Source organism: Lithobates pipiens, unplaced genomic scaffold (assembly GCF_037356315.1).
Source record: "Lithobates pipiens isolate NorthernLeopardFrog02 unplaced genomic scaffold, aLitPip1_a1.2 Scaffold_18, whole genome shotgun sequence".
NCBI lineage: Eukaryota > Metazoa > Chordata > Amphibia > Anura > Ranidae > Lithobates > Lithobates pipiens.
In genome coordinates this window covers 17,238,097-17,260,105 of record NW_027507758.1, presented here as the reverse complement: position 1 = coordinate 17,260,105, position 22,009 = coordinate 17,238,097, and the positions used below count along the sequence as shown (strand labels likewise).

General features: G+C 46.0%; 1 protein-coding gene across 2 annotated transcripts in view; it reads left to right on the top strand.

Moving 5' to 3' along the window:
• Positions 1 to 22,009, top strand: part of CMTR1 (cap methyltransferase 1) — a 97,940-nt gene that overhangs the window by 27,025 nt on the left and 48,906 nt on the right. For both annotated transcript variants that reach the window (XM_077485393.1, XM_077485394.1), the window contains exons 10-14: positions 3,022 to 3,220; positions 7,062 to 7,180; positions 9,688 to 9,784; positions 11,314 to 11,446; positions 16,968 to 17,147. In XM_077485393.1, coding sequence (XP_077341519.1) covers positions 3,022 to 3,220; positions 7,062 to 7,180; positions 9,688 to 9,784; positions 11,314 to 11,446; positions 16,968 to 17,147 — 728 coding nt within the window. The remainder of the gene's footprint in view (positions 1 to 3,021; positions 3,221 to 7,061; positions 7,181 to 9,687; positions 9,785 to 11,313; positions 11,447 to 16,967; positions 17,148 to 22,009) is intronic.

The window sequence follows — 22,009 nt, the reverse complement described above, 5'->3', positions numbered from 1 at the left end:
GATCTCTGCTGAAGGGGTCTTTGTTGTTGAGCTTGTCCTGGATTTCACTCTTCATCAGACACCTTGGGGGGAGATTTACCAATACTGGAGAGTGCAAAATCTGGTGCAGATCAGCATAGAAACCAATCAGCTTCCAGTTTTTTTTTTTTTTCTTGTCAAAGCTTACCGTATATACTCGAGTATAAGCCGATTTTTTTTCGGCACATTTTTTTTTGTGCTGAAAATGCTCCCCTCGGCTTCTACTCGAGTCAAGCACTTTTCTGCAGCAGAGAATGACATTTTCAGAACCGACTTTGGGGCCCCGTATCTCAGGGCCACTTGGTGCTAGGAGCCCCAGCTTGGATATGTTGTAGTGCTATTTTTACTGTGTTTGCTCACCAAATTTGGGGTTCCTAGTAGCAAGTGGCCCCGAGATATGGGGCCCCAAAGTCGGTCAACTGTGTCCATCTGCAGCAATGTTATTTCGGGACCCTTTGGGTCCAGAGACCCCAAATTTTGGCTGCAGATAGGGGGCATCTAGGAACCCTTAACTTCCGAGTTTGAAGTTCAGGGGATCTATGCAAATGGACACAGTGAGGCTGCAAATGGGCATCGTTGACCCTCTTTTCCACCCACATTTGCTGTGCATTTCTCACCCTAGGCTTATACTCGAGTCAATAAGTTTTTCCCAGTTGTGGTAAAATTAGGTGCCTCGACTTAAATTCAGGACGGCTTATACTCGAGTATATATGGTAATTGAACAAGCTGAAGTTAGAAGCTGATTGGCTACCAGGTACGGCTGCACCAGATTTTGCACTTTCCAGTTTTATTGCATCAACCCCTATGTGTCCTTTTGCTGGAAGGGAGTCTAGAGCAGTGGGGTGTCTTCAGCTTAGTATTATAAAACCTTTGTTGGTATTAGGTATCGGTAGCCACGCCAAAGTCTACATTTGTGCAAGTACTCCCCGATAACAAAACTGATACTTTGTGGTGCGATTTGTGTCGATACGAATGAATGGGCGCAAATCACACTGCAAAGAATCGCATGCGATTTCTGTCCAATTGCATACGTTTTACCCCACCGCGCCTGTGTGTGTGTGTGTATAGAAAGGGAAAAGCGCCATCTAGTGGGCAGTTTATTTAAAATGTTAGAACTCACAGTACTTATCTGGCCAAATGCAAAATCTGCATAGGTGTCCCCGTTCCGCCGATGATAGCAAATCACGGCCGCTGGAGGTCCTCCACAGGGCTGGAGGAGATGTAGAGGCGGTCCGCTTCCTGCCCTATACCCACGGGGTCCCAGAACCTCCAGCCCTGTGAGCACCTCCAGCGCCTGTGATTTTCTGTCATAGGCGGGACCGGGACGCCTATGCAAATTTTGCATTTGGCCAGAGATGTACCGTCGGTTCTAAAATTTTTAATAAAATGCCCACTAGATGGCGCTTTTTCCTTTTTACACACACACACACACACACACACACACACACACACACACACAAACTGCAAGGGTGCTGGTGAACTTATCTTTTTATTTCATCAACTAAGATGATACTAAACCAATTCAGATGACTAAAACTATGGTATGTTAGTCAAGACTGACTAAAACATCAACACTGCACTACCACATGAAGGTAAAAAGGGGGCCTCTACTAAGCTTCAGAAAGGAAAAAAAAATAAGAAAAGGTTTTTCTTATTTTTTTTTCTTAATATTTAATGTTGGTAATATATTCAGATTATTTGTGCAATGGCATTACAGCCAATACAGTTTACAGTTTACAGTTTTTGTGTTTTTTTTTCTTTTCTTTTAATAACAAATGTCTATACTTACCTGCTCTGTGTAAGGGTTTTGCACACAGTAGCCCGATCCTCCTCTTCTGGGGTCCTCCACGCGCGCTCCAGGTCCCTCCTCTTCATCGGGGTACCCCCACGGAAAGCCGTTTTCCCTGGGGGCACCCATGCGGGCGCACTCCCAAGTCCCGCTGCTGCGTCCAATGACAGACAGCGGGACTCGGCCCCGCGCCCCCCCAGGCGCAGGATTTGATTGACAACAGCGGGAGCCAATGGCCCCTGCTGCTTTTAATCTGTCCAATGAGGAGAGACAAAGGCTGGAGCTGCTGCACTCATGCATATCACATCGCTGGATCGGATCTGGCTCAGGTAAGAAAAAGAGGGGGTCGGGGGGGGGGGTGGGGCAGCTGCAATACAGAAGGTTTTTCAACCACTTTAAAAGGGCAGGAGGCGCCGGCTCAAATAAATAATGCATTACAATCATCAGTAATCAGGGCCTACTTCATTTTCAGGCTGGAGGATGTCCAGCATCATCTAGTCCTCTCTTCCTCAGTCTTACTGTCCCTGGCCCGGCCCTGTTTATATATTGGATTTTAGTTTTTTTCAGTCATGGATCACATGTAGGCATTCTACCTGACATCTCTGGGTATGAAATAAGGATTGTAATGAAAAATGGAGATTTTATTTAAAAATCTCATTAGCATGCTGATGGGGTGTGGGGGGGCTGGGAACCAGGGAAGTCAAAATTTAAGCAGATTACACTTCAAGGGGTTGTGAAGGCACAAGATTTTGTTCTATGCACGAAGGTAAAAAACCTGTGTGCATCAGCACCTCTAATACTTACCTGAGCCCCATCTCCACCCATCAACATCCAGGAGAGCCAAGTATCTCCGGGGACTCGCACTCCTGATTGGCTTTTGACTCCCACTGCTGTCGATCACAGCCAGTGAGCCAATCAGGAGGTGGAGGGGGCGGGGCCCAGCCGTGGCTCCGTGTTTGAATGGACACACAGGGCCGCGGCTCGGAAGAATGCCTGCTTGGGTACCCCTAGCAGGAGGGAGGGACCTAAGAAGAGGAGGATCGGGGCTGCTCTGTGCAAAACCATTACACAGAGCAGGTAAGTATAACATGTTTGGTTTTAAAAGAAAAAGGCCTTTAATTCCGCTATTCAGCGTTGAGGTGTTGCTCTTTTTCCCCAGACAGGGGAGGCAGAGCCATTGTGACGGTTTCATATCTCTTTTTTCCGTTCTCCAGAAGTCGCTGGTTAGAGATAAGGACTCAGAGTTGTTGTACTTCGCAGACGTTTGCGCTGGACCAGGCGGCTTCTCCGAATACGTCTTGTGGAGGAAGAAATGGCACGCCAAAGGGTTTGGCATGACCCTAAAGGGACCCAATGACTTCAAACTAGAAGACTTTTACGCTGCACCTAGCGAACTCTTTGAACCGTATTATGGTAAGGACCCCCTTTGTTCCATTGTTTTCTTTTTTAATAGTCCCGATTTTCAATAACCCCCCCCCCCCCAAACGAATACCTTTTCTCTCCTGTTTGAGTCTTCCGGATTGTTCAACTGATCGTCTTTTTATTTTTTTCTCTATGGGGAAATGTCTCCTGGCTATCTTTTCCTCCTCTTTTCAAGTTTGCCGAAGGAGAAGTGTGACTTGCTTATGTCTCGCTTCCTTCTATGGGCAGATATCACCTCCACAGCTCCCGGTCCCAACCCGCCTACAGCCATTAACCGCTTAAAGTTGAGCTCCACCCAAAAGGGGGAAGCTGCGCTTGTTTGCCGCCCCCCCTCCGAAGCCACATTTGCATTTGCCATCTGGTTTTAACAGGTACCCGCTCCCGCTTTTGGCTGATTTTGGTGCGGTGAAGTCACCTGGAAGTTTGTCCCCCCCCTCCTGCTTCCCCCGACATCGGGCCATTCACAAAGAGCAGTGCGCTTTGAGCATGCGCACTAGGGAGCTGGCTGTGAAGCCACAAGGAATGGCGGTGGCAGCACCTGAGAGCCGATTGAAAAATCGGCTTGGGTGAAGACACCACTGGATAGGTAGGTGTCCTAATATTCAAAGTCAGGAGCTACAGTATTTGTAGCTGCTGACTTTCAATGCTTCCTGAAGGAGCCTGGAGTTAAGCTTTAAAGACCATCCCATAGCAGTCCCATATATATGATTATACGCTTCCGTCTGTAGGGGGCGCGCGGGCCACTTCTGCTGTGATTATTCACAGTAGAAGCCGATCTGCAAGTGCTCGATGTCCGCCGGCACCCACCGATCGTCAGTAAAACGCACAGAACTGTGATCTGCCTATGTAAATAAGGCAGATCTCTATTCTGACGGGGGGGGGATGGATTTTGTGTTCCTGCAAAGTAAAAGCAGCAGACAGTACACAAAAACACTTGTCGCAGTCCCGCTTTAAACCGCTTATCGCCACCGTTACTATCACATTTTTATTTATTTTTTTAATTACATAAATCTCATAGTTTGTAGATGCTATAACTTAGTGAAAGCACCACACACAGTACACAAAAACACTGGCTAGGCACTCATTTAACCCTTTGATCGCCGTAGATGTTTAACCCCTTCCCAGCCAGTGCCATTAGTACAGTGGGAGTGCATATTTTTTAGCACTGATCACTGTTAGTGCCACTGGTTCCCACAAAGTGTCAGATTGCCTGCTGTAAGTTCCTCATCGCTGCCGTTACTAGTATATAAAAATTTTTTTTTTTTTAATTCCATTATATATACCATAGTTTGTAGACGCTATAACTTTTGCACAAACCAATCAATATACGCTTATTGGGATTTTATTTTACCAAAAATATGTAGCAGGATACATATTGGCTTAAATTTATGAAGAAATTAGATTAAAAAATAATAATAATAATAATAATAATTATTGGATATGTTTTATAGCAGAAAGTAAATAATATTGTTTTTTTTTTTTGTTTTGTTTTTCAAAAGTATCGGTCTTTATAACGCATAAAATAAAAACCGCGAGGCGATCAAATACCACAAAAAGAAAGCTTTATTTGTGGGGAAAAAAAAGGACATACATTTTATTTGCCTGCAGCGTCACCTGACCTTGTAATTGTCAGATAAAGTAGCGCAGTGCCATATCGCAAAAAATGGCCTGGTCATGGGGGGGGGGGTAATCTTCCGGAGGGCAAATGGTTATTCTGCAGCCATGCTCTGCCTTAGCCCCGAGCCCTCTCCAGAGGGCTTTCACACTGGAGCGGTGCGCTGGCAGGACGCTAAAAAAAAGTCCTGCTAGCAGCATCTTTGGAGCGGTGTGCACAGTGCTCCTTCACTGCTCCTGCCCATTGAAATCAATGGGGCAGCGCGGCTATACCGCCGGCATAGCGCTGCCCCATTGATCTCATTGGGCAGCAGCAGCGCTTTGCGCTGGTTTTAACACTTTCTTTAACACATAGTGCCATGAAATTGACGGTAAAGCGCCGCTACAAATAGCGTTTCACCGCAGAAGCACCCACCCCACCCCCAGTGTAAAAGGGGCCTCATGTTAAGAAGTGTACAGTGCTTTTATTGAGCACGGGGAGAGGGATCTTGGAATCCAAAGTGGGGCATGATCCTGGAGCTCAGCTTTTAACCACTTACGGACCGCCCACCGCAGTTTTACAGCAGCTGATTGAAGGAGGATATCGTTGTTATGGCAGCAGCTAGCTGCGATCGTGTCCTGTCGGGTATGGAGATGAGTGAGGGGAAGATGGCCCCCACCCGTCTCCATACCATAGCAGGGCGGAAGCGACGTCAAAACGTCACTTCCTCCCACAGCTCTTAAAGGGCCAGTTTTTTTAAATGATTTTTTAAAATTACAATTTTTTTTTATTTTTTATTGCATTTTAGTCTAAATATGAGATCTGAGGACTTTTTGACCCCCAGATCTCATATTTAAGAGGACCTGTCATGCTTTTTTCTATTACAAGGGATGTTTACATTCCTTGTAATAGGAATAAAAGTGACAACTTTTTATTTTTATTTTATTTAAACAGTGTAAAAACAAATAATAATACAAATTTTTTTTTTAAACACGCCCCGTCCCGCCGAGCTCACGCGCAGAAGCGAACGCATACATGAGTAGCGCCCGCATGTGAGAACGGTGGTCAAACCACACATGTGAGGTATCGCCGCGATCGGTAGAGCTAGAGCAATAATTCTAGCCCTAGACCTCCTCAGTAACTTAAAACATGCAACCTGTAGAATTTTTTAAACATCGACGTAATATTGTCTTTCACAATATAAAAAAAAATTGGACTAATTTTACTGTTGTCTTATTTTGTTATTCAAAAAAGTTAATTTTTTCCCAAAAAAGTGCGCTTGTAAGACCGCTGCGCAAATATGGTGTGAAAAAAAGTATCGCAATGACCGCCATTTTATTCTCTAGGGTGTTAGAAAAAAAAATGCATAATGTTTGGGGGTTCTGAGTAATTTTCTAGCAAAAAAAAGTCTTTAGGTAGTTAGTCAAGCCTGCCAAACACATATAGGTGCTCTATTTTATATCTTGTATTCAGCAAAAGATTTGTAAAGTAGTGCACATCATCCTCTGATTGCCTGCCATTACTCTGCTTCCTGGTTACAGTATATACCAGGAAGGGGTGGGGGCGTCACAGCACTTTTCAGAGACTTTTATTGTAGAAAAAAAAAACGTATAAAAGAATTGAGGCCCAATAGAAATCCAAGATTAAAGCGGGAGTCCGCCGGGAGTCCGCATTTTTTTTTTTTTTTTTAAAGCCAGCAGCTACAAATACTGCAGCTGCTGACTTTTAAAATAATGACACTTACCCGCCCAGCGCGCCCGTGATGTCGGCACCCGAAGCCGATCTCTCGATCGTCTCTCGGATGCTGCCGCCGCCGTCTTGAGTATGGGAATCAGGAAGTGGAGCCTTTCGGCTTAATTTCCCGGTTCCCTACTGCGCATGTGCGAGTCGCGCTGCGCAATAAGGATGGACCCGCTGCCTCTGGGATCCGTGTGTTTCCCAGCAGGCAGCGGGGGACTTTCGGAAAGGGGCGCCCCTTTCCGCAGAGAGCTATCCCGGAAGTGGGTGCAGATACCTGTACTGTACAGGTACCTGCACCCCCCCTCCCCCCTGAAAGGTGCCAATTGTGGCGCCGGAGGGGGGGAGGATTCCAATGAGCGGAAAGGTCCACTTTAGGGTGGACCTCCGCTTTAATTAAAATTAAACTTTGCAGGACACTCCGTATTCCTCTCTTCCTCTACAGTTCAGAATACTTTTTTTTTGGCCTGTCTCCATTTCCACTCTCTTTGCTCCCTGCAGGTGAAGGAGGAGTGGATGGTGATGGAGATATCACCCGCCCAGAGAACATCACCGCTTTTCGGAACTTTGTCTTGGATAACACAGATCACAAGGGTGTTCACTTCATGATGGCCGATGGGGTAAGTCTTTATCAGGGCCGCCGTTTATCTGCTCTTAGGCAATGACTGCATCTATGTGTGCACAGAAACCTAGAAAAATAACGACAGAAAAAGGCAAAACAGTGTGTATGTGTGTGTGTGTGTGTATATATATATATATATATATATATTTTTATGTCACTAAACCCTCCAGCTAAAAACTATTTTCTAAAGCATCATAAAATGCAAAGCAACGCTTCTCGCTTTTTGCCAGTTCCCGACCACGCTATAGCCAAAAGATGGCTACAGCGCGGCTCTTCAGTTCTGGCAGGATATCCATGTACATCCTCCAATGTGCACACCTCCCGCAAACCCCCTGAGGTGCTCTCTGTGACTGCTGTATGTTTTGTACACAGTAGATCACTGATCGGGGGAAAAGGGCCAATCACTGCAGCCCTTTACCATGTGATAAGCTGTGTCCAATCACAGCTGGTCACATGTAAACAGACTTGTCGGTTATCGGCAGTCCTTTCCTTACACGCTGTCTCTGTGTGAGGAAAGGAGATACGATAACTGGCAAGTCTGACAGGGCACAAGTGGGTATATTGTTCCCACTAATAATCAGGGCACAGATCATCATTGCCCTGATTATCAGTGCAGCTCCATCAGTGCCCATTAGTGCAGCCTCATCCGCGCACATCAGTGAAGAAGAAAAATTATCTAACCTTGTTCAGTCAGTGCAGCCTCATCAGTGCCCATCAGTGCAGCCTCATCAGCGCACATCAGTGAAGAAGAAAAAATATATATAGCCTTGTGTAGTGAGTGCAGCCTCGACGGTGCCCATCAGTGCAGTCAGTGCCGCCTCATCATTATTTTCATAATTTTATAACAGAAACTAGGGAAAACTTTTTCTTTTTTTTTTTCAAACATTTTGGTAATTTTTGTTTGTTTTAGCAAAAAATAAAAACCCCCAGTGGTGATTTAATACCACCAAAATAAAGCTCTGTCTCTCTCAAAAAAATGATAAAAATTTCCTTTGGGTGCAGGGTTGCATGACCGCGCAGTTGTCATTCAAAGTGTGACAGTGCTGACGATTAGCAGAGTTTTAACATATGATACAATCAGACAGTATTAACCACTCGCCACTTTCACCCCCTTCCTGCCCAGGCCAATTTTCAGCTTTAAATTACTATCACACTTTGAATGACAATTGCGCGGTCATGCAACACCGTACCCAAACCAAATTTTTATCATTTTCTTCCCACAAATAGAGATTTCTTTTATTGGTATTTGATCACCACTGGGGTTTTTATTTTTTTTGTTAAACAAACTAAAAAATCCAAAATTTTTGAGAAAAATAAAGTTTTTCTTTGTTCCTGTTATAAACAAAATTTTGTTTTCTCCTTCATTGATGGGCACTGATGAGGCATCACTGATAAGGTGGCACTGATGAGGAGGCACTGATATGTTTAATTGATGGGCACTGAGAGGCGGCACTGATGGACACTAATAGATGGCACTGACGATGAGGTACTGACAGGTGTTACTGTGGTGGGCACTGACTGGCAGCTGATGTACACGAATTTGCAGCTGTGGTGGGCAACTCTCATGGTGGCTGCACTGATAATCAATGTGCTGATTATCAGTGCAGACCCCCCTCTGACAGGGAGAGTGGCCGATCTGCTCTCCCTGTCAGCGTGAACCGCGGAAAGACGTTTACGGGCACTTCCTGGTTCACACTGTGATTGGTCACAGCTGATCACGTGGTAAGGAGCCTCCGTCAGAGGCTCCATACCACAATCAGAGATGCAGTGTGTAAGAGTGACACACGGCATCACTGATCGCCGCGCTGAGTATCCCCATAGTCGTGCGCCGGCATGTTGTCCTGAAAAGACGTCATATGATGTCCAATCAGGATAACAATCATCAGGAAGTTGTTAATCGCCCCTGGGGTTTTTGTTTTTTGCTAAAGAAATGAAAAAATATTTTTTTCTGTTATGAAATTTAGCAAACAGGTCATGCTGTGCTGATGGGCTGCACTGATGAGGCGGCACTGGTGGTCACTGATTGGCAGCACTGATGGGCACTGTTGGGGCTGCCCTGATTATGTAGATGTCCCCTTTCACACTTGCCGGTTACTGGCTCTCCACCGAGTGTGTTTACATTGTGATCAGCTGTGATTGGACACAGCTGATCACATGGTAAAGAGCCGCTGTGATTGGTTCTTTACCCCGATCTGTGATCAGCTGTGTTCAAAGGACACAGTGATCACAGGGCGCACCGGGTGCGTGCCGCAGTGGACGTGGTTCTGGTAGGACGTCAATAGACTGAAGAGAGACTATAAAGTGATACTCTTCATATTTCATGTCTGAGGTTTACAACCACTGTGTCCTGTGATGTACTCCCAAGAAAAGGATTTTACAGGTAAACCCTAATAGGTAAAAATCCTAATCAAGAGACTATAGTTGTGCTTGAAGAGGTTGCTCTGTGTGTTGGGTATGGATGGACTCAAATAATTTGGGATGTACTCAAATATTTTCTGCTTATAGGGGTTCTCGGTGGAGGGTCAGGAAAACATTCAGGAAATTCTCAGCAAGCAGCTTCTCCTTTGTCAGTTCCTTGTGGGACTGTCTGTAGTCCGGACTGGTGAGTTCCATAGAAGTTTTCTTATTTTACCTCTCTAAGGCTGCTTTCGCACTGGGGCGGGAGCGGCGTCGGCGGTAAAGCGCCCCTATTTTTAGCGGCGCTTTACCGTCGTTTTAGCGGCGGTCTGCGGGCGTTAGCGGGTGGTTTTAACCCCCGCTAGCGGCCGAAAAAGGGTTAAACCCGCCCGCAAAGCGCCGCTGCAGCGGCGCTTTGCCGGCGGTATTGCCGCGGTGTCCCATTGATTTCAATGGGTAGGAGCGGTATAGGAGCGGTGAATACACCGCTCCTTCACCGCTCCAAAGATACGGCTGGTGGGACTTTTTTCACCGTCCTGCCAGCGCATCGCTCCAGTGTGAAAGCCCTCCGGCTTTCACACTGGAGGGAAAGGGGCCGGTTTTTTTCAGGCGTTACACAGGTGCTATTTTTAGCGCTGTAACGCCTGAATACCGCCCCAGTGTGAAAGCAGCCTAAATGCAATCTGTGAATTAATTTTACTCTTAAAGGGTAACTCCAGTTTTGTGGGGAAAAAAAAATAATGTAGCACATACAATTGCAACACAAGTCATAATGTAATTGAATCTTATTAAAAAATGACCTTTCCTTTTCAAACTGCAGCTGCTGTAATTTTCTGTAAAATACAATATGGCGACCTGGAGGTGTCCTGTACACAGAATGTATATGGAATGCCTCCCCAGAAATGTAATTTCCTGCTTGTGCGTTTTGCTTCACTGATTTTCCCAGAAGTCTGCACTAAGATACTAAGTCAGATTTTAGGCATCCACTGCAACAGAAAAATTTCATTTTTGGTGAGAGAGTCCCAAAGGAAAATCATGTCTAAATGGATGCAGACCCTGCCACTTTCCTCAGAACCCTGCATGTGATGCAGCCAAGTGATAATTGCATCACTTTTAGTCCTATAACAGGAAATGTAAACATCCTTTGTGATAAAAATAAAGCATACAGGTCCTCTTTATGGAGACACCTGGAGTCTGTAAGACCCCAGATCTCTCCTCTACCCAGGAAAGCATGAGATAAAAAAAACTGACTGTGTTCATGGGGGAAAGCAAGTGATTTTCTTTCCTGCAATTCAAATCTGGCCATGACTTATATTTTGGTTATGGTTAGAGAGGGGGAGGGTTATAAACTTCACAGAGGGGCACACTATTCTCTACTACTTAAAAAAAAAAAAAAAAAAAGGTTCTACTACTGTCTGTGCCAACATTGAAGATCTTTTGCTTCTTTCCTGTCTCTGTGACCACACAGAAAGTGAAGGAAAAGGTCCCCTGTGTCTTCACAGTCAGCAACTTGCAACCAGGGTAGTTCAAACCCCCAACCCCCCTTTCCCATCCAGAACCGAAAGTAAACGTTTGTTTAGAGTTGGATAGAATTAGCACTTTGCCATTTTTTTTTGCTTGCCATGAGGATCATCAGGTTTGTTGCCACATATAAAAGGGAGATATGTGTTTTTAGTATATCCTGTTGAATACTTTTTTTTTTTTTTTTTTCATTTTAACTTTGTGTCCTTTCAGGGGGACATTTCATCTGTAAGACCTTTGACCTGTTCACCCCGTTCAGCGTGGGACTGATTTACTTGCTGTACTGCTGCTTCGAACGGGTCAGCCTCTTCAAGCCAGTGACCAGCCGGCCAGCTAATTCCGAGAGGTGAGTGTGGCAGAGTGGATCAGCGGGCAGCCATTGCTGGGAGATGCTGGCGTTCTGTTGTCTGATAATGACATTTATAGCCGGAATCGGAACCCAGAATTTTTTCATGGTTATTTTATTTTTAAACTCTTCCTGCCCAGCCGTCATTCTGCTATAGGTTCAGTTATCCTGACTGGGCTTCATATGATGTCCAGCAGGATAACATGCTGGTGCGCGCCCACGGTGATCAGTGGTGCTGCGTGTCACTCTGACACACCGCATTTCCCATTGTGGTAAGGAGCCTCTGACGGAGGCTCCTTACCATGTGATCAGCTGTGACCAATCACAGTGTGAACAAGGAAGTACCGATAAACAGCTTTACTCGATTCGCGCTGACAGGGAGAGCCGATCGGCTGCTCTCCCTGTCGGGGGGGGGGGGGGGGGGGTCTGTGCTGATAATCAGCACATTGATTATCAGCGCAGCCCCCATGAGGGGTGCCACAACAATGCCAATCTGTGCCCATCAGTTGCCAGTCAGTGCCCATCATGAACGCCAGTCAGTGCCTATCAGTAATACCTGTCAGTACCTCATCATCAGTGCCATCTATTATGCCATGTACACATGACCAGACTTTCCTTCAGAAAAGGTCAGCCGGAATCATTTCGTCGGATATTCCGATCGTGTGTGGGCTTCTTCATTTTTATTTTTCAAAAATTCCAGACGGACCTAGAAATAGAACATTCCAAACACAAATTCCTATCGGGAAACCCGTTCGTGTGTATGCTGGTTCGACGGACCAAATACGACGCAAGGGCAGCTATTGGCTACTGGCTATTGAACTTCCCTTTCTAGTCTCGTCGTACGTCATCACGTTTAAAACGAACGGACTTTGGTGTGATCGTGTGTAGGCAAGTCCGTTTCAACGGAGCTCCGTCGGAAAGACCGTTAGAGTTTATTCTGACGGAAAGTCCGGTAGTGTGTACGCGGCATAAGTGTTCATCAGTGCCGATCAGTGCCCGTCAATTCTACATATCCGTGCAAACCTATCAGTGTCCATCAGTGCAGCCTTTCAGTGCCCATTAGTAGTGCCCATCAATTCTACATATCAGTTCCAGTTCTTCAGTGCCCCCTTATTAGTTCCCGTCAGTGAAGAAGAAAACAACATTTTATAAGAGAAACAAAAAACTTTTTTTTTTTTACCAAAAATTTTGTTTTTTTGTTTAGCAAAAAAAACAAAAAACCCCAGCGGTGATCAAATGCTACCAAAAGAAAGCTCTATTTGTGGGAAGAAAAGGATAAAACTTTAGGTTGCCTACAGTGTTGCATGACCGCGCTGTCATTCAAAGTGTGACAGTACTGAAAGCTGAAAACTGTCCTGGGCAGGAAAGGGGGGGGGGGGGAGTGCCCGGTATTGAAGTGGTTAAACGGGTTGTAAAGTCTCAAGGTTTTTCTTCTTAATACATTCTATGCATTAAGGTGAAAAATCTTCTGTGCTGCAGCTGCCCCCCCCCCCCTTTTTACCTGAACCCGTCCATTTCAGCGACGAATACGCAACGTCCAGCCGCTGTCTCTGTCCTCATTGGATAGGTTAATAGCAGCAGGAGCCGTTGGCTCAAATCCAGTGACACGAGAGCGGGTGGCGAGTCCTGCTGTGTTGTGTGAATGGACGCAGCGGCGGGACTCGGAGTGCGCCCGCAAGTGTGCCCTCATGGAAAAAGGCTCTCGGTGGGGGCACCCGATTAAGAGGAGGAGCCAGGAGTGCCGCCGGGGCACCCCAGAAGAGGAGGATTGGGGCTGCTCTGTGTAAAAGCCCCTTGCGCAGAGCCGGTAAGTAGAACATGTTTGTTACCGTATATACTCGAGTATAGGTCGATCCGAATATAAGCCGAGGCCCCTAATATACCACAAAAAAACTGGGAAAACGTATTGACTCGTGTATAAGCCGAGGGTGAGACATGCGTCCATCCCTGTGTCCCGTCCATCCCTGTGTCCCGTCCATCCCTGTGTCCCGTCCATCCCTGTGTCCCGTCCATCCCTGTGTCCCGTCCATCCCTGTGTCCCGTCCATCCCTGTGTCCCGTCCATCCCTGTGTCCATCGCAGCCTACCTGTCTCTTTGCCTTCTGCAGCCTCTGTGTGCCGAGCCGTGCCATGCCGCACTTCTCCTCCTCGTCTGACAGACGGCGGCCATTCCACTGTTCAAAAGCCGCGCCTCCGTCTGTGATAGGCGGAACACTCAATTTCCCAGCAGTCAGTGTTCCGCCTATCACGGACATCCTCTCATCCTCGTCCGTAGTATGAGAATGAGCGGATGTCCATGATAGGCGGAACACTGACTGCTGGGAAATTGAGTGTTCCGCCTATCACAGACAGGGAGACGCGGCTTTTGAATAGTGAAATGGCCGCCGTCTGTCTGCACGACACGCTGATCGTGTAGGCAGACGGCGGTGACTCGAGTATAAGCCGAGGGGGGCACTTTCAGCCTAAAAAAAGAGGCTGAAAATCTCGGCTTATACTCGAGTATATACGGTATTTAAAAAAAAAAAAAAAACCTTTACAATCACTTTATTGGCTAAGTTCGCCTTTTTTATTCCTTCTCTAAATTTCAGCTCCCCTATGTACCAATATAGCATTAATGTACTTATTTTACAAAAATAAAACGGCTTTCCTTTAATTCTAGACATGCGTACCTCACTGTCTTCATAGCTGTTTAAGAACACTTCCCCATTACTTCTGCCTTACTTCCTGGTCAGACTTTAGGTCATGACACAGGAAGGAGTTGACCAGCTGAGGGTAGATGATGCAGGGTGTGTGCTCATGAGATCAGCTGGTCAACTCCTTCCTGTGTCATGACCTAAAGCAGTGATGGTGAACCTTGGCACCCTAGATGTTCTGGAACTACATTTCCAATGATGCTCTGGCACTCTGCAGTGTTATTGAGCATCATGGGAAAGGTAGTTCGAAAACATCTGGGATGCCAAGGTTCGCCATCACTGACCTAAAGTCTGACCAGGAAGTAAGGCAGAACTAATGGAGCAGTGTGTTTAACCACTTGCTTACTGGGCACTTAAACCCCCCTCCTGCCCAGACCAATTTTCAGCTTTCAGCGCTGATGCACTTTGAATGACAATTGCGTGGTCATACAACACTGTACCCAAATGAAATTTTTATCATTTTTTTCCCACAAATAGAGCTTTCTTTTGGTGGTATTTAATTACAGCTGGGAGTTTTATTTTTTGCTAAACAAACAAAAAAAGATGCAAAAAAAAAAAAAAATCATGTTCAATAGTTTGTTATAAAATTTTGCAAACAGGTAATTTTTCTCCTTCATTGAAATGCGCTGATGAGGCGGCACTCGTGGGCACTGATGGGCGGCACTCGTGGGCACTGATGGGCGGCACTCGTGGGCACTGATGGGCGGCACTCGTGGGCACTGATGGGCGGCACTGGTGGGCACTGATGGGCGGCACTGGTGGGCACTGATGGGCGGCACTGGTGGGCACTGATAGGCGACACCGATAGGCACAGATAAGGCAGTACTGATGGGCGCAGATAAGGCGGCACTGATAGGTGGCACTAAGGGGCACTGATAGGTACCACTGATAGATGGGACTGATGGGCACTGATAGGTGGCACTGATAGGTGGCACTGCTGGGCGGCACTGATGGGCACTGGTAGATGACACTGATGGGCACGGATATGTGGCACTGAGGTGCAGCAATGTTGTTGAGGCAGATTGTGGGCACTGATAGGTGGAACTGTGTGCACTGATAGGTGGCACTGTGTTCACTGATAGGTGGCACTGTGGGCACCGATAGGTGGCACTGTGGGTACCGATAGGTGGCACTGTGGGCACTGATGTATGGCACTGCTGGGTGGCATTATGGGCACTGCTGGGTGGCACTTTATTCATTCTGTGGGGGTTACTGGCAGGGGGCAGGTGGGCACTGATACACTGGCCATGATCAGGACTTATGTCCCGATCACGGCCGCCGGTGATCGGCTTTTTTTTTCTCTCCTCGCGCTGTCAGCGCGAGGAGGAAAAATAGCCGATTACCGGCTCTGTTTTGTCACATAATCAGCTGTCATTGGCTGACAGCTGATCACGTGGTAAGGGGTCTGGATCGACCCCTTGCTCGGATTGGTGATCAGGCGAGTCTCATTGACTCGCCGATCACAGAGCGCGCCCCTCAGGGGGCGCGCAGGCCGCTCGTGCACGGGACGTCAATAGACGTAGTCCCAGCAAAGGAGGTCTGCGCTGTAGCCGTCATTCGGCTATATCGCAGATCTTAAGAGGTTAAACAGCTATGAAGAGAGGGAGGTAAGCCGGTGTAGAATTAATTGAAATCTGTTTTATTTTTGTAAAATAAGTGCTATATTGGTATTTAGAAAAAAAAAAGGTGAACTTGGCAGTTTGTAGACGCTATAACTTTCATGCAAACCAATCAATATACGCTTTTTGGGATCTTTTTTTTTACCAAAAATATGTAGCAGAATACATATTGACCTAAATTGTCCAGAGTCCGGTGCGTTTTTGTTCACCGGTTCAGGTGCAAATTTTTGCCTGAATTCGCACTTGAAACGGGCTCAGAAACGCCCAGGATCCTTTTCAAAACTACACTGTGGCCACCCCGGACATGTGGGAACTAGCTCCACTGAGAGCCGGTCACATTCACATCTTATGCGCATTGGATACGGTAAAAAACGCATCCAATTCGCATATATGTAAACCCAGCCTTGGTGTCACTGGTTCCCACAAAGTGTCAAAAGTTTCAGAATGCCCGCTGCGATATCGCAGTCCCGCTATAAGACGCTGATCGCCGCCATTACTAGTATATTAAATAAATAAAAAATTCAAGTATATATATATATATATATATATATATATATATATATATATATATATATATATATATATGATTTGCGCAAAAGTTATAGCGTCTACAAACTATGAGATTTTATATATATATATATATATATATATATATATATATATATATATATACCATAGTTTGTAGACGTTATAACTTTTGCGCAAATCAATCAATATACACTTATTGTGATTTTTTATTTTACCAAAAATACGTAGCAGAATACATTTTGGCTTGCATTTATTATTATCAATTATTGATTATTATTTTATTTATTTTTTTACATTTTTTTTTTTTTTATTGGATTTTTCTAGCAGAAAGTAAAAAAAAAGTTTTTTTGAAAAATTGTCAGTATTGCACAAAAAATAAAAAAACGCAGTGGTGATCAAATACTACCAAAAGAAAGCTCTATTTGTAGGGAAAGACATCAATTTTATTTGGGTACAGCGTCGCACTGCGGCGCAATTGTCAGTTAAAGCAACGTAGTGCCGTATCGCAAAAAATTACCCGGTCACGAAGAAGGGGGGGGGGTGGTAAATCTTCCAGAGGTCAAGTGGACACAGTACAATGTCCTCATTGGGTTTACTTTTCCCTGTCTGTATATTTATGAATTCTGTTCTCATTGTTTACAGTGGTGTGTTAATATATCTTTGTATGCCTTCATCTCTTTAGGTATATTGTGGGGCGTGGCTTGAAGGCGGGCACAGATGACGTGCGCTCTTACCTGTTTTCCGTAAACCTTCGCCTTAACCAGCTGCGTAACTCTGATCAGGATGTCGCCCTGGTGGTGCCTTTGGAGGTGCTAAGAGGGGACCGGCAGTTTCACGAGTACATGGTCCGCTCTAATGAGAGGTGAGAGAGTTTAACCCTTTCACGACTAAGCCTATTTCTGACATTTGGTGTTTAAAATCCCTATTTTTTGCTAGAAAATTACTTAGAGCCTTATATAATAAATATATATTTTTAGGAGAGTTTAGTGAATAAAATGGCGATTGTTGCAATATTTTATGTCACACGGTATTTGTGCAGCGGTATTTTAACCAGTTGCCGACCGCCGCACGCCGATGTACGTCGGTAGAATGGCACGGGCAGGCATAAGGACATACATGTACGTCCCTTGCCTCCCGCGGGTCGGGGGCCCGATCGGGCCCCCGCCCGGTGCCTGCGGCGGTCGGTATTCGTTCGGGAGCGATCCCGGACGAGGGGACGGCCATTCACTCATGGCCACCCCCTCGCGATCGCTCCCGACGAATAGAAATCCCCGGTGACATCACTTCCTCTCCTGTAATGTAAACACAGGAGAGGAAGTGATGTATTCTCTCCTCCGTGTCGGTATTTTTCGTTCCGAAACGGAGGAGAGCGGATCGGTGAGTTGCACCAACACTCTACACACACAGTAGAACATGCCAGGCACACTCACACCCCCCCTTTACCCCCCGATCACCCCCCCAATTACCCCTGCCCCCCCAGTCACAGTGACACGAATGTCATTTTTTTTTTTTTTTTTTTTGCATTGGTGTCATTTGTGACTGTAATAACTGTTAGGGCAGTTAGAGTTAGCCCCCTTTAGTTCTAATGTACCCCCCTAACCCCCCCAATAAAGGTTTAACCCCGTGATCACCCCCCGTCGCCAGTGTCACTAAGGCTGGGTTCACATTGCAGCGGTTTATGAGAACGAATGTGATTCGCACCGCACTGCAGTGCAAATCACATCCGATCTCTGTGCGATTCGAGTTCAGCCATTCGCCGCACCCGCCGCAAATTCGCACGGGACCCTTTTTTTGGCCCGCAGCAGAATCGGATCGCATGGGTGTTCGCACCATGCGATCCGAGTTTGCAGATCGCACTGCGATATGCGAACTGATCTGGGGGTGTCAGTAACATTTCACTGACACTCCCAGCAGTTCGCATAGGGCAGTGTGAACTGCCGCCGGGAGGCATGCGATGCGGGAACCCGCCGCGGATTCGCGGCGTTTCCGCATCGCTCCAGTGTGAACCCAGCCTAATAAGCGATCATTTTTATGATCGCCGTATTAGTGTCACAGGTGACGCTAGTTAGGCAGGTAGGTATTTAGGTTCGCCGCAGCTTTTTATAGCGCCAGGGACCCCCATATACTACCGCATAAAGCCCCCTGATTGCCCCCTAGTTAACCCTTTCACCAGTGATCACCATATAACTGTTACAGGTGACGCTGGTTGGTTAGTTATTTTTTTATAGTTTCAGGGCACCCGCCATTTATTACCTAATAAAGGTTTAACCCCCTGATCACCCGGCGGGTGTCATTTGTGACTAATAACTGTTAGGGCAGTTAGGGTTAGCCCCCTTTAGTTCTAAGGTACCCCCCTAACCCCCCCAATAAAGGTTTAACCCCGTGATCACCCCCCGTCGCCAGTGTCACTAAGGCTGGGTTCACATTGCAGCGGTTTATGAGAACGGATGTGATTCGCACCGCACTGCAGTGCAAATCACATCCGATCTCTGTGCGATTCGAGTTCAGCCATTCGCCGCACCCGCCGCAAATTCGCACGGGACCCTTTTTTTGGCCCGCAGCAGAATCGGATCGCATGGGTGTTCACACCATGCGATCCGAGTTTGCAGATCGCACTGCGATATGCGAACTGATCTGGGGGTGTCAGTAACATTTCACTGACACTCCCAGCAGTTCGCATAGGGCAGTGTGAACTGCCGCCGGGAGGCATGCGATGCGGGAACCCGCCGCGCATTCGTGGCGTTCCCGCATCGCTCCAGTGTGAACCAAGCCTAATAAGCGATCGTTTTTCTGATCACTGTATTAGTGTCACAGGTGACGCTAGTTAGGCAGGTAGGTATTTAGGTTCGCTGCAGCTTTTTATAGCGCCAGGGACCCCCATATACTACCGCATAAAGCCCCCTAATTGCCCCCTAGTTAACCCTTTCACCAGTGATCACCATATAACTGTTACAGGTGACGCTGGTTGGTTAGTTATTTTTTTTATAGTTTCAGGGCACCCGCCATTTATTACCTAGTCTCACTAGTGTACCCCTAAATTTAGGGGTGTCTACTTTCCAAAATGGGGTCATTTGGGGGGGTTTGTGCCATCTTGGCATTTTATGGCCTTCAAAACTGTAACGCCCTTAGAAAGCCTGAAGGCGGTGCTTGGTTTTCGGGGCCCCGTACGCGGCTAGGCTCCCAAAAAGTCCCACATATGTGGTATCCCCGTACTCAGGAGAAGCAGCAGAATTTATTTTGGGGTGTCATTTCACATATGCCCATGGCATGCGTGAGCAATATATCATTTAGTGACAACTTTGTGAAAAAAAAAAAAAAAGTTTGTAATTTTCCCGCAACTTGTGGCAAAATATAAAATATTCCATGGACTCAACATGCCTCTCAGCAAATAGCTTGGGGTGTCTACTTTCTAAAATGGGGTCATTTGTGGGGGTTTTGTGCCATCTTGGCATTTTATGGCCTTCAAAACTGTAATAGGTAGTGAGAAGTGAACTCAAAAATTTACGCCCTTAGAAAGCCTGAAGGCGGTGCTTGGTTTTCGGGGCCCCGTACGCGGCTAGGCTCCCAAAAAGTCCCACATATGTGGTATCCCCATACTCAGGAGAAGCAGCAGAATTTATTTTGGGGTGTCATTTCACATACGCCCATAGCATGTGTGAGCAATATATCATTTAGTGACAACTTTGTGTAAAAAAAAAAAAAAAAATTTTTTTTTGTCATTATTCAATCGCTTGAGGCAAAAAAATAAAATATTCAATGGGCTCAACATGCCTCTTATCAATTTCCTTAGGGGGTCTACTTTCCAAAATGGGGTCATTTGGGGGGGTTTTGTACTGCCCTGCCATTTTAGCACCTCAAGAAATGAGATAGGCAGTCGTAAACTAAAAGCTGCGTAAATTCCAGAAAACGTACCTTAGTTTGTAGATGTGACAACTTTTGCGCAAACCAATAAATATACAATTATTGACTTTTTTTTTACCATAGACATGTGGCTGAATACATTTTGGCCTAAATGTATGACTAAAATTGAGTTTATTGGATTTTTCTAATAACAAAAAGTAGAAAATATCATTTTTTTTCAAAATTTGCGGTCTTTTTACGTTTATATCGCAAAAAATAAAAATCGCAGAGGCAATCAAATACCATCAAAAGAAAGCTCTATTTGTGGGAAGAAAAGGACGCAAATTTTGTTTGGGTACAACATTGCATGACCGCGCAATTACCAGTTAAAGCAGCGCAGTGCCAAAGTGTAAAAAGACCTCTGGTCATTTACCAGCAAAATGGTCCGGTCTGAAAGTGGTTAAACACAGTTTTTTGGGAAAAGGGACACTTTCAGGAATTTAAAAAAAAATAAAACAGTATAGTTATCTCAATTTTTTTGTATAATGTGAAAGATGTTATGCAGAGTAAATAGATACCAAACACGTCACGCTTTATAATTGCACGCATTCGTGGAATGGCGACAAACTTTGGTACTTAAAAATCTCCATAGGAGATGCTTTAAAAAAATTTACGGTTACCCAGTTAGAGTTACAGAGGAGGTCTTGGGCTAGAATTATTGCTGTCGCTCTGACGATCGTGGCGATACCTCCTGTGTGATTTGAACACCGTTTACATATGACTTCCGTATGCGTTTTCTTTGCTGCGCGAGCTCGCGGTGACGGGAGCGGTTTGGGGAAAAAAAATTCTTATTTATTTTTATATTACTAAATTGTGTTTTTAAGAAAAAAAAAATTGATCACTTTTATTGCTGTCACAAGGAATGTAAACATCCCTTGTGACAGTAATAGGTGGTGACAGGTCCTCTTTATGCAGGGATCGGGGGGTCTAAAAGACCTCCAATCCCTTCTTTGCACTTCAAAATATTCAGATCACCGAAAACGGTGTATCTGAATACTGTTTTTTAAAATCCGGCGCCATTGGCAGCTGAGTAAACGGGAAGTGAAGTTGTGACGTCGCTTCCATGTTTACATCAAGGAGACTGGAACAAAGACGTTTCCGGCTTCATTCCAGTCTGTCACTAGCCGCCGGAAGAGCCGGATCGTTGATCGGTTCTCCGGTGCCACCAAGAGGCCCGGGAAGAGCGGCGGAAGAGTCACTTCCCGCTCCTCCGGGATAACAACCGAGTGGCTTTTAGCCGCATTGGTTGTTATCCTCGGAAAGCCGATCACTCGCTCTAAACCCCCCCCCCCCCCCGAAAGCCGAGTACGCACATATGCATACGCTCGGCGGGGAGGGGTTAAAAACTGATTTAGCGCTTTTGACTCATTCTGTTTCATGTGTAGATTGAACACACATAACAAATTTTAACAGCGTAGGCAGTCTTGTAGGCTTTAGTCACCCGCCGCCTGAGCACAAATCATTCCAGTAATCAGAGCCAGTTCTGCCAGAACCTCTCCTACTCCTTCAACAATTTTCAACCCCATAGGGCAGTGGTGGGTGAACCTTGGCACCCCAGATGTTTTGGAACTACATTTCCCATGATGCTCATGCACTCAGCAGTGTAGTTAAGCATCATGGGTAATGTAGTTCCAAAACATCTGGGCTGCCAAGGTTCACCATCACTGCCATAGGGGCTTATGCCGCGTACACACGAACGGAATTTTGGTCGGGAAAAAGCTCTGATGGTTTTCCCGACGAGATTTCGCTCAAGCTCTCTTGCATACACACAGTCACACCAAATTCCGACTGTCAACAACGCGGTGACGTACAACACGTACGACG